Source organism: Haliotis asinina, chromosome 3, assembly GCF_037392515.1.
Source record: "Haliotis asinina isolate JCU_RB_2024 chromosome 3, JCU_Hal_asi_v2, whole genome shotgun sequence".
Lineage (NCBI taxonomy): Eukaryota > Metazoa > Mollusca > Gastropoda > Lepetellida > Haliotidae > Haliotis > Haliotis asinina.
Window position 1 is genome coordinate 87,473,476 of NC_090282.1, and position 12,708 is coordinate 87,486,183.

At 45.9% G+C, this 12,708-nt stretch overlaps 1 protein-coding gene across 1 annotated transcript; it reads right to left on the reverse strand.

Annotated features, from left to right (window-relative positions):
• Window positions 1–785: 785 nt before the first annotated feature.
• On the reverse strand, window positions 786–10,453 carry LOC137277184 (uncharacterized). The gene is made up of 3 exons (XM_067808860.1): window positions 10,430–10,453; window positions 1,289–1,730; window positions 786–1,026 (listed from the first exon to the last, which is right to left on the reverse strand). Exons 2-3 carry the CDS (start codon window positions 1,722–1,724, stop codon window positions 845–847), a joined length of 618 nt encoding a protein of 205 aa, XP_067664961.1. The 5' UTR covers window positions 1,725–1,730; window positions 10,430–10,453; the 3' UTR covers window positions 786–844.
• Window positions 10,454–12,708: the final 2,255 nt, after the last annotated feature.

The following is a 12,708-nucleotide window of genomic DNA, read 5'->3' on the forward strand; positions in this document are numbered from 1 at the left end:
AGCGCCGGCTGTCATCCCTGATTCGTGCACTTAATGTTTGTCCTGTGTGTTTAGCGGAATCTCTTCGGACGATAATTGAAACAATAGTGTGTGGGTTTTTTTTAATTATCTTCCTTTTAATCAGCGGTGTCTAATTGGAGAGCAACGGCCTCTTCAATGGTGAATTGATGGTTTTAATTATTTTGGTATTTCATAAAAGCATGTTAGATTCAATCAATCAATCATAAGCATGTTAGATTAAATCATCTTCTCTTGTCATCTCTGGACAAATGCCATTCACCCATGCCGTATCACCATCTCATGTACATAGTACCTCATTCCCATGTAAATATTGTAAATACGAATAATATATTATTGTTGAACATAATTAATAAAAGTATTTATTATAATGAAAGTGGATGCGTTATCATTGTATCACTGGGGATTGGGAGGCTTGTCCTTGGTGGCGGGGTGACTACAGTGACCGCTGAGCTGCTCTACCTCCCAAGAGTCAGCAAGACTCGTGATGAGTGAATGAATCAATGAGTGAATGAATCAATGAGTGAATGAATGAATGGACATTTAATGGTATCAATGGTGGTGAACCTTCTCTCACATCAGAGAAAGACACTCCCCTCGTTCTGCTGGGCCATGACAAACAGGCACATTGTGTATGGCTGAGAATGATAACAAATATTGGGCTAAATGATGACCGTTTATTGTCCAAATTATTGAATGTCATGAAGCCCGACCAGTCACGGTACAAGGCATCAGTCTCGGCGAAGTCATTTACAATACATCTCACTTCAACGTCAACGAGTGGTGTCCACTATATCGCACTACCAGCGTAGTGATGTCGTCATATTCAGTACTGGACAGTACGCTGATAGGTGCATAAGCAGAAGTCCCCTTTGTCGTTTGTGCCCGTCGTCATGGAGACATCTTTGGAACATTGAGGGCAGCAGTGTTTGACGCCGCTGATGTAGGTCATGTGCGAACAGGAGTTGTCACAGCCGTCACTGACGCAGTCGCGGACTGTTACAGTCGCTGCAATATAGACAGTTTGGAGTTGACGGTAAAGCAGCTTAGCGTGGGAAGGACCATGTAGATATTTGCCTCTCGAAGGGCAATGCAAAGAGTACAGTCACCTCACGGTGAGACCCATGTAGCCAAAAGGACGCATAGCGATTGGGGGGCTACTGACATTATACCAGCGTATATTTGTGCGTTTCTTAGTTAACATAGCTTATGTACCTAAATCAGCACATTTGATTTTTAATGGGGGAGACGGGCTCCACACTATACTTACGTTGTCGGGGGTACGGCTGCTGAGGGGGATATGGCTGTTGAGGCGGGTACGGTTGTGGAGGGGGGTAGTAGTAATGTGGAGGCGGAGGATAATAAGGAGGGTACGGATACGGGAGATACGGGGTTTTGTCGTCTGTTTGTTTTGGTGGCAGCGGGACGGTAGGGACATCAGTTAATTTAGGTTTTATTGAAGGTGGTGGGTGGTGTTTGGACGTTGTTGGTGCTGGCGTTGTCGCTGGAAAATGAGGTTTTGGAGTTGGATGGGGAGGTTTGGCGGTTTTTGGATAATAAGGGCGTTGTATTATGCGCGGCCTGTAGGGAATCCGGCGCCTGTATGTTCGGAAACCAAAACGTCTCCGAAAGAATGTGCCGTCAACGTCATGAACGACGACAGTGATGACGTAGAGGAGAGAAAGGGCGATAACTGTTGCTCTCATGGTGACCTGCAAACACAAACAGGGCGTCAAGGAGACACGGAAACTGCTATGGGAAGCGGGGTGAGTCAGTGACCGGGACAATACCAGGTATATATATACAAGGTAAGCACACACATATACAGAGCTTTCCTACAGTGGAAAATAAGATATTATAAAAGACAAAATGGACACCACAACCCATTACAGTAATACTGAGGTGAACGCTGCACGCCCTCTCAGTAAACATATAGTCAACACTGAAATCGCTGACAGTAATACTACAGTGATCACTGGAAGCCCTTACAGTAATACTACAGTAAACAGTCGAAGCCCATATACCATTTCTCTGGTTGTCACTGGAAGCACTTACAGTAATACTACAGCGAACACTGGAAGCCCTTACAGTAATACTACAGCGAACACCGGAAGTCCTTACAGTAATACTACAGCGAACACAGGAAGTCCTTACAGTAATACTGTGGTGAATATTGGAAGCCCTTACGGTAATACTACAACGAACACTGCAAGCCCTTACAGTAATACTACAACGAACAGTGGAAGCCCTTACAGTAATACTACAGTGAACACTGGAAGCCCTTACACTAATACTGTGGTGAATATTGCTTACAGTAATACTACAACGAACACTGGAAGCCCTTACAGTAATACCGTGGTGAATATTGGAAGCCCTTACAGTAATACTACAGCGAACACTGGAAGCCCTTACAGTAATACTATAACGAACACTGGAAGCCCTTACAGTAATACTGTGGTGAATATTGGAGGCCCTTACAGTAAAACTACAACGAACACTGGAAGCCCTTACAGTAATACTACAACGAACACTGGAAGCCCTTACAGTAATACTGTGGTGAATTTTGGAAGCCCTTACAGTAATACTGAGGTGAACATTGGAAGCCCTTACAGTCATACTACAACGAACACTGGAAGCCCTTACAGTAATACTACAACGAACACTGGAAGTAATACCCTTACCGTAATACTGTGTTGAACACGGAAAGCCCCCAGAGTAGCACTACGGTGAATCCTGGAAGTAATACCCTTACCGTAATACTGTGTTGAACACGGAAAATCCCCAGAGTAGCACTACGGTGAATCCTGGAAGTAATACCCTTACCGTAATACTGTGTTGAACACGGAAAGCCCCTAGAGTAGCACTACGGTGAATCCTGGAAGTAATACCCTTACCGTAATACTGTGTTGAACACGGAGAGCCCCCAGAGTAGCACTACGGTGAATCCTGGAAGTAATACCCTTACCGTAATACTGTGTTGAACACGGAAAGCCCCTAGAGTAGCACTACGGTGAATCCTGGAAGTAATACCCTTACCGTAATACTGTGTTGAACACGGAAAGCCCCTAGAGTAGCACTACGGTGAATCCTGGAAGTAATACCCTTACCGTAATACTGTGTTGAACACGGAAAGCCCCCAGAGTAGCACTACGGTGAATCCTGGAAGTAATACCCTTACCGTAATACTGTGTTGAACACGGAAAGCCCCTAGAGTAGCACTACGGTGAATCCTGGAAGTAATACCCTTACCGTAATACTGTGTTGAACACGGAAAGCCCCTAGAGTAGCACTACGGTGAATCCTGGAAGTAATACCCTTACCGTAATACTGTGTTGAACACGGAAAGCCCCCAGAGTAGCACTACGGTGAATCCTGGAAGTAATACCCTTACCGTAATACTGTGTTGAACACGGAAAGCCCCTAGAGTAGCACTACGGTGAATCCTGGAAGTAATACCCTTACCGTAATACTGTGTTGAACACGGAAAGCCCCTAGAGTAGCACTACGGTGAATCCTGGAAGTAATACCCTTACCGTAATACTGTGTTGAACACGGAAAGCCCCTAGAGTAGCACTACGGTGAATCCTGGAAGTAATACCCTTACCGTAATACTGTGTTGAACACGGAAAGCCCCTAGAGTAGCACTACGGTGAATCCTGGAAGTAATACCCTTACCGTAATACTGTGTTGAACACGGAAAGCCCCTAGAGTAGCACTACGGTGAATCCTGGAAGTAATACCCTTACCGTAATACTGTGTTGAACACGGAAAGCCCCCAGAGTAGCACTACGGTGAATCCTGGAAGTAATACCCTTACCGTAATACTGTGTTGAACACGGAAAGCCCCTAGAGTAGCACTACGGTGAATCCTGGAAGTAATACCCTTACCGTAATACTGTGTTGAACACGGAAAGCCCCTAGAGTAGCACTACGGTGAATCCTGGAAGTAATACCCTTACCGTAATACTGTGTTGAACACGGAAAGCCCCTAGAGTAGCACTACGGTGAATCCTGGAAGTAATACCCTTACCGTAATACTGTGTTGAACACGGAAAGCCCCTAGAGTAGCACTACGGTGAATCCTGGAAGTAATACCCTTACCGTAATACTGTGTTGAACACGGAAAGCCCTTACAGTAATACTACAACGGACTGGAAGTAATTACCTTACCGTAATACTGTGTTGAACACGGAAAGCCCCTAGAGTAGCACTACGGTGAATCCTGGAAGTAATACCCTTACCGTATTACTGTGTTGAACACGGAAAGCCCCTAGAGTAGCACTACGGTGAATCCTGGAAGTAATACCCTTACCGTAATACTGTGTTGAACACGGAAAGCCCCTAGAGTAGCACTACGGTGAATCCTGGAAGTAATACTCTTACCGTAATACTGTGTTGAACACGGAAAGAAAGCCCCTAGAGTAGCACTACGGTGAATCCTGGAAGTAATACCCTTACCGTAATACTGTGTTGAACACGGAAAGCCCTAGAGTAGCACTACGGTGAATCCTGGAAGTAATACCCTTACCGTAATACTGTGTTGAACACGGAAAGCCCCTAGAGTAGCACTACGGTGAATCCTGGAAGTAATACCCTTACCGTAATACTGTGTTGAACACGGAAAGCCCCTAGAGTAGCACTACGGTGAATCCTGGAAGTAATACCCTTACCGTAATACTGTGTTGAACACGGGAAAGCCCCTAGAGTAGCACTACGGTGAATCCTGGAAGTAATACCCTTACCGTAATACTGTGTTGAACACGGAAAGCCCCTAGAGTAGCACTACGGTGAATCCTGGAAGTAATACCCTTACCGTAATACTGTGTTGAACACGGAAAGCCCCTAGAGTAGCACTACGGTGAATCCTGGAAGTAATACCCTTACCGTAATACTGTGTTGAACACGGAAAGCCCCTAGAGTAGCACTACGGTGAATCCTGGAACCGTAATACTGTGTTGAACACGGAAAGCCCCTAGAGTAGCACTACGGTGAATCCTGGAAAGTAATACCCTTACCGTAATACTGTGTTTGAACACGGAAAGCCCCTAGAGTAGCACTACGGTGGAATCCTGGAAGTAAATACCCCTTACCGTAATACTGTGTTGAACACGGAAAGCACCAGAGTAGCACTACGGTGAATCCCTGGAAGTAATACCCTTACGTAATACTGTGTTGAACACGGAAAGCCCCTAGAGTAGCACTACGGTGAATCCTGGAAGTAATACCCTTACCGTAATACTGTGTTGAACACGGAAAGCCCCCTAGAGTAGCACTACGGTGAATCCTGGAAGTAATACCCTTACCGTAATACTGTGTTGAACACGGAAAGCCCCTAGAGTAGCACTACGGTGAATCCTGGAAGTAATACCCTTACCGTAATACTGTGTTGAACACGGAAAGCCCCCTAGAGTAGCACTACGGTGAATCCTGGAAGTAATACCCTTACCGTAATACTGTGTTGAACACGGAAAGCCCCTAGAGTAGCACTACGGTGAATCCTGGAAGTAATACCCTTACCGTAATACTGTGTTGAACACGGAAAGCCCCTAGAGTAGCACTACGGTGAATCCTGGAAGTAATACCCTTACCGTAATACTGTGTTGAACACGGAAAGCCCCCTAGAGTAGCACTACGGTGAATCCTGGAAGTAATACCCTTACCGTAATACTGTGTTGAACACGGAAAGCCCCTAGAGTAGCACTACGGTGAATCCTGGAAGTAATACCCTTACCGTAATACTGTGTTGAACACGGAAAGCCCCTAGAGTAGCACTACGGTGAATCCTGGAAGTAATACCCTTACCGTAATACTGTGTTGAACACGGAAAGCCCCTAGAGTAGCACTACGGTGAATCCTGGAAGTAATACCCTTACCGTAATACTGTGTTGAACACGGAAAGCCCCTAGAGTAGCACTACGGTGAATCCTGGAAGTAATACCCCTTACCGTAATACTGTGTTGAACACGGAAAGCCCCTAGAGTAGCACTACGGTGAATCCTGGAAGTAATACCCTTACCGTAATACTGTGTTGAACACGGAAAGCCCCTAGAGTAGCACTACGGTGAATCCTGGAAGTAATACCCTTACCGTAATACTGTGTTGAACACGGAAAGCCCCCTAGAGTAGCACTACGGTGAATCCTGGAAGTAATACCCTTACCGTAATACTGTGTTGAACACGGAAAGCCCCTAGAGTAGCACTACGGTGAATCCTGGAAGTAATACCCTTACCGTAATACTGTGTTGAACACGGAAAGCCCCCTAGAGTAGCACTACGGTGAATCCTGGAAGTAATACCCTTACCGTAATACTGTGTTGAACACGGAAAGCCCCCTAGAGTAGCACTACGGTGAATCCTGGAAGTAATACCCTTACCGTAATACTGTGTTGAACACGGAAAGCCCCTAGAGTAGCACTACGGTGAATCCTGGAAGTAATACCCTTACCGTAATACTGTGTTGAACACGGAAAGCCCCTAGAGTAGCACTACGGTGAATCCTGGAAGTAATACCCTTACCGTAATACTGTGGTGAACACGGAAAGCCCCTAGAGTAGCACTACGGTGAATCCTGGAAGTAATACCCTTACCGTAATACTGTGGTGAACACGGAAAGCCCCTAGAGTAGCACTACGGTGAATCCTGGAAGTAATACCCTTACCGTAATACTGTGGTGAACACGGAAAGCCCCTAGAGTAGCACTACGGTGAATCCTGGAAGTAATACCCTTACCGTAATACTGTGGTGAACACGGAAAGCCCCTAGAGTAGCACTACGGTGAATCCTGGAAGTAATACCCTTACCGTAATACTGTGGTGAACACGGAAAGCCCCTAGAGTAGCACTACGGTGAATCCTGGAAGTAATACCCTTACCGTAATACTGTGGTGAACACGGAAAGCCCCTAGAGTAGCACTACGGTGAATCCTGGAAGTAATACCCTTACCGTAATACTGTGGTGAACACGGAAAGCCCCTAGAGTAGCACTACGGTGAATCCTGGAAGTAATACCCTTACCGTAATACGGTGAATCCTGGAAGTAGTACCCTTACCGTAATACTGTGTTGAACACGGAAAGCCCCTAGAGTAGCACTACGGTGAATCCTGGAAGTAGTACCCTTACCGTAATACTGTGTTGAACACGGAAAGCCCCTAGAGTAGCACTACGGTGAATCCTGGAAGTAATACCCTTACCGTAATACTGTGGTGAACACGGAAAGCCCCCAGAGTAGCACTACGGTGAATCCTGGAAGTAATACCCTTACCGTAATACTGTGGTGAACACGGAAAGCCCCCAGAGTAGCACTACGGTGAATCCTGGAAGTAATACCCTTACCGTAATACTGTGTTGAACACGGAAAGCCCCTAGAGTAGCACTACGGTGAATCCTGGAAGTAATACCCTTACCGTAATACTGTGTTGAACACGGAAAGCCCCTAGAGTAGCACTACGGTGAATCCTGGAAGTAATACCCTTACCGTAATACTGTGTTGAACACGGAAAGCCCCTAGAGTAGCACTACGGTGAATCCTGGAAGTAATACCCTTACCGTAATACTGTGTTGAACACGGAAAGCCCCCAGAGTAGCACTACGGTGAATCCTGGAAGTAATACCCTTACCGTAATACTGTGGTGAACACGGAAAGCCCCCAGAGTAGCACTACGGTGAATCCTGGAAGTAATACCCTTACCGTAATACTGTGGTGAACACGGAAAGCCCCCAGAGTAGCACTACGGTGAATCCTGGAAGTAATACCCTTACCGTAATACTGTGGTGAACACGGAAAGCCCCTAGAGTAGCACTACGGTGAATCCTGGAAGTAATACCCTTACCGTAATACTGTGGTGAACACGGAAAGCCCCTAGAGTAGCACTACGGTGAATCCTGGAAGTAATACCCTTACCGTAATACTGTGTTGAACACGGAAAGCCCCCAGAGTAGCACTACGGTGAATCCTGGAAGTAATACCCTTACCGTAATACTGTGGTGAACACGGAAAGCCCCCAGAGTAGCACTACGGTGAATCCTGGAAGTAATACCCTTACCGTAATACTGTGTTGAACACGGAAAGCCCCCAGAGTAGCACTACGGTGAATCCTGGAAGTAATACCCTTACCGTAATACTGTGTTGAACACGGAAAGCCCCTAGAGTAGCACTACGGTGAATCCTGGAAGTAATACCCTTACCGTAATACTGTGTTGAACACGGAAAGCCCCTAGAGTAGCACTACGGTGAATCCTGGAAGTAATACCCTTACCGTAATACTGTGTTGAACACGGAAAGCCCCTAGAGTAGCACTACGGTGAATCCTGGAAGTAATACCCTTACCGTAATACTGTGTTGAACACGGAAAGCCCCTAGAGTAGCACTACGGTGAATCCTGGAAGTAATACCCTTACCGTAATACTGTGTTGAACACGGAAAGCCCCTAGAGTAGCACTACGGTGAATCCTGGAAGTAATACCCTTACCGTAATACTGTGTTGAACACGGAAAGCCCCTAGAGTAGCACTACGGTGAATCCTGGAAGTAATACCCTTACCGTAATACTGTGTTGAACACGGAAAGCCCCTAGAGTAGCACTACGGTGAATCCTGGAAGTAATACCCTTACCGTAATACTGTGTTGAACACGGAAAGCCCCTAGAGTAGCACTACGGTGAATCCTGGAAGTAATACCCTTACCGTAATACTGTGTTGAACACGGAAAGCCCCTAGAGTAGCACTACGGTGAATCCTGGAAGTAATACCCTTACCGTAATACTGTGTTGAACACGGAAAGCCCCTAGAGTAGCACTACGGTGAATCCTGGAAGTAATACCCTTACCGTAATACTGTGGTGAACACGGAAAGCCCCTAGAGTAGCACTACGGTGAATCCTGGAAGTAATACCCTTACCGTAATACTGTGGTGAACACGGAAAGCCCCCAGAGTAGCACTACGGTGAATCCTGGAAGTAATACCCTTACCGTAATACTGTGGTGAACACGGAAAGCCCCCAGAGTAGCACTACGGTGAATCCTGGAAGTAATACCCTTACCGTAATACTGTGTTGAACACGGAAAGCCCCCAGAGTAGCACTACGGTGAATCCTGGAAGTAATACCCTTACCGTAATACTGTGTTGAACACGGAAAGCCCCTAGAGTAGCACTACGGTGAATCCTGGAAGTAGTACCCTTACCGTAATACTGTGTTGAACACGGAAAGCCCCTAGAGTAGCACTACGGTGAATCCTGGAAGTAATACCCTTACCGTAATACTGTGTTGAACACGGAAAGCCCCCAGAGTAGCACTACGGTGAATCCTGGAAGTAATACCCTTACCGTAATACTGTGGTGAACACGGAAAGCCCCCAGAGTAGCACTACGGTGAATCCTGGAAGTAATACCCTTACCGTAATACTGTGTTGAACACGGAAAGCCCCTAGAGTAGCACTACGGTGAATCCTGGAAGTAATACCCTTACCGTAATACTGTGTTGAACACGGAAAGCCCCTAGAGTAGCACTACGGTGAATCCTGGAAGTAATACCCTTACCGTAATACTGTGTTGAACACGGAAAGCCCCCAGAGTAGCACTACGGTGAATCCTGGAAGTAATACCCTTACCGTAATACTGTGTTGAACACGGAAAGCCCCCAGAGTAGCACTACGGTGAATCCTGGAAGTAATACCCTTACCGTAATACTGTGTTGAACACGGAAAGCCCCCAGAGTAGCACTACGGTGAATCCTGGAAGTAATACCCTTACCGTAATACTGTGGTGAACACGGAAAGCCCCTAGAGTAGCACTACGGTGAATCCTGGAAGTAATACCCTTACCGTAATACTGTGGTGAACACGGAAAGCCCCTAGAGTAGCACTACGGTGAATCCTGGAAGTAATACCCTTACCGTAATACTGTGGTGAACACGGAAAGCCCCTAGAGTAGCACTACGGTGAATCCTGGAAGTAATACCCTTACCGTAATACTGTGTTGAACACGGAAAGCCCCTAGAGTAGCACTACGGTGAATCCTGGAAGTAATACCCTTACCGTAATACTGTGTTGAACACGGAAAGCCCCTAGAGTAGCACTACGGTGAATCCTGGAAGTAATACCCTTACCGTAATACTGTGTTGAACACGGAAAGCCCCTAGAGTAGCACTACGGTGAATCCTGGAAGTAATACCCTTACCGTAATACTGTGGTGAACACGGAAAGCCCCTAGAGTAGCACTACGGTGAATCCTGGAAGTAATACCCTTACCGTAATACTGTGGTGAACACGGAAAGCCCCCAGAGTAGCACTACGGTGAATCCTGGAAGGCTTTATATTAATTCTGTTGTGAACACTGAACGTCCTTACAATAATTCTACAGTGAACACTGTGAGCCCTTAGATAATATCATAATAACAAGAAGCTGAAAACACATACCTTGGTGGTGTCGCTCACAGAAGAGTGCTGACAACTCGCAAACCGTCGTCCTATGTTCAGACACAACCACTTCATCAGTATTTATCCCTCCGCGTTATCCAGGAATCATCGGCAGGTGCGTGGTTCTGCACCCGGAAACACACGTGAGCGTTTACTGGTACCAGCGGAATGTGAGGTCCATTTAGGGGGTGACGTCAGATCCTCCCCGAGGGGAGGCAGGTGGTCTGAACGAACTGCTGGTCATCGCATGAATATACAAAAACTAGGGTTGCGGGAAGAACATATGCTAATCTGTAGAATAATTTTCACAGAAATTTACATTTTCCACATGCCCTCGGGTCCAGGGTCGCAAGTTGGAGTGTTTGGAAAACAATTGCTAACGTGCAAAGCTTATTTCAAGCATTGTCAACCTACATGTTATGTGCTCTGTACTTGAGCACTGTACTTGAGCACTGTACTTGAGCACTGTACGTGAGCACTGTACTTGAGCACTGTACTTGTGCACTGTACTTGAGCACTGTACTTGTGCACTGTACTTGAGCACTGTACTTGAGCACTGTGTTTGTGCACTGTACTTGAGCACTGTGCTTGTGTGAACTATATTGCAATCCCCAGGCTAAAACACACATTGAACCATCTGAGCATTAACAGTACTGCATACAGTACCTTTTGAGGGTCATCTATAAAGCACCATGATGTCCTCTGTTAACCCATACACAACGTGGAGTTTCGACAAAATGGAGGTCGTGTACTGTGCACAAGGTTGACACGTTTACTGTTAATATAAACCTGAAGTGTGCTTCTCTCTATATATTAGGTCAGCTCTTGTTTTCCCAGTATAACCGCATTTCAGGATTTTGTTTTGGAGGGACACGTTTTACTTTTCGCTAGAAAAACCTCTTCCCAGGTTTTACTTTTCCTAACTTTATATGAACAACAACATTCAAATGATATATGAGTGTTTGAAAGCAATTGAAAACCATCGTTTAAAATTAAGTTCAAAGTACAAATGTTTTCCCTAGCGAGATTGGAACTGCAACTCTCAGATTCGTAGCGAGATGACGAACATGGTGGGGTTAAATTATCTACTTATAGGTTCTGTCGTTAAATCCATTTTACGCGTGCTTCAGATATTGTTATGTAGTTTCATTAAATGATCATCTACATTGTAACTATCCATTACTGACGGAATATATGTGAGAGAAAACACTCCTCCTCGGTTTTGGTAGACAGTGTAACACCATCGAGATAGGGAAATTTCCCTCCTCTCCGGTTTTGCATTTTCTACCAAAACCTCGGAGGATTATTTTCTGCTACCCATACTGTACAATATGGGATTTCTGATTGAATGTTACTTTAAGGCGTATCAACAGTTCTACAGAATAGATTTTCTCAACGTTTTACGTATTTCTGAAGCTGAAGCACATAACAAAACGTTAAACACAAATCCTCCGGTCATCTAACCTGCCGATGTTTGAGGAGGAGTCGGTGTCTTCCCTCGGGTTTCTCTGCCCAGGTAAGTGTGACATGGGAGGATACCTGGGACAGTCGAAATAACACAAACTGGGACAGTTGAAGTCACGCTACCTGGGACACCTGGGACAGTCGAAGTCATGCTACCTGGCACAGTCGAAGTCATGCTACCTGGGACAGTCGAAGTCATGCTACCTGGCACAGTCGAAGTCATGCTACCTGGGACAGTCGACGTCATGCTATCTGGAACACCTGGGACAGTCGAAGCCATGCTACCTGGGACAGTCGAAGTAATGCTACCAGGGCCACCTGTGACAGTCGAAGTCATGCTACCTGGGGCAGTCGAAGCCATGCTACCGGGACACCTGGGACAGTCGAAGTCATGCTACCTGGGAGATGGGAAGATGAAATGCAGCATGCGATGGTGTACAGCACAGGCTACCACGTGCCCCATCCTAATGAAAGATACAAATCCTGGTTCTCCATTCCCATAGCACTAAGATGATCGTAAGTCACTGTGGTAACCTTAGTGCAGGGTTAAAGAATGGAAGTTGAGGTTAACCTTAGTAAAGGTTCCTCCGTGAAAGGAACCGTGGATGGAAGAGGTGTTGACCATGTCAGTCCACGTCAGCTCCACCACATGATATATACTAAAAGAACTGAAGATGTTACGAGCACTTGCTTCAGTTTAAAGGTCACATGCAACGTAAAACACAACTTTGCAGATTGCGAGACCTTTCGGTATGCCGAAACAAACCATCAAAAATGCCAATTCAACCTATAAAGTTAAAACGATTCACTAAATT

Excerpts from the sequence above, each read along its gene's own strand:
- LOC137277184 (XM_067808860.1), bottom strand. The coding sequence starts at position 1,724 with ATGAGAGCAACAGTTATCGCCCTTTCTCTCCTCTACGTCATCACTGTC. Across the intron at positions 1,027-1,288 it reads GCAGCCGTACCCCCGACAAC|CGACTGTAACAGTCCGCGAC; the intron begins GTAAGTATAGTG and ends TCTATATTGCAG.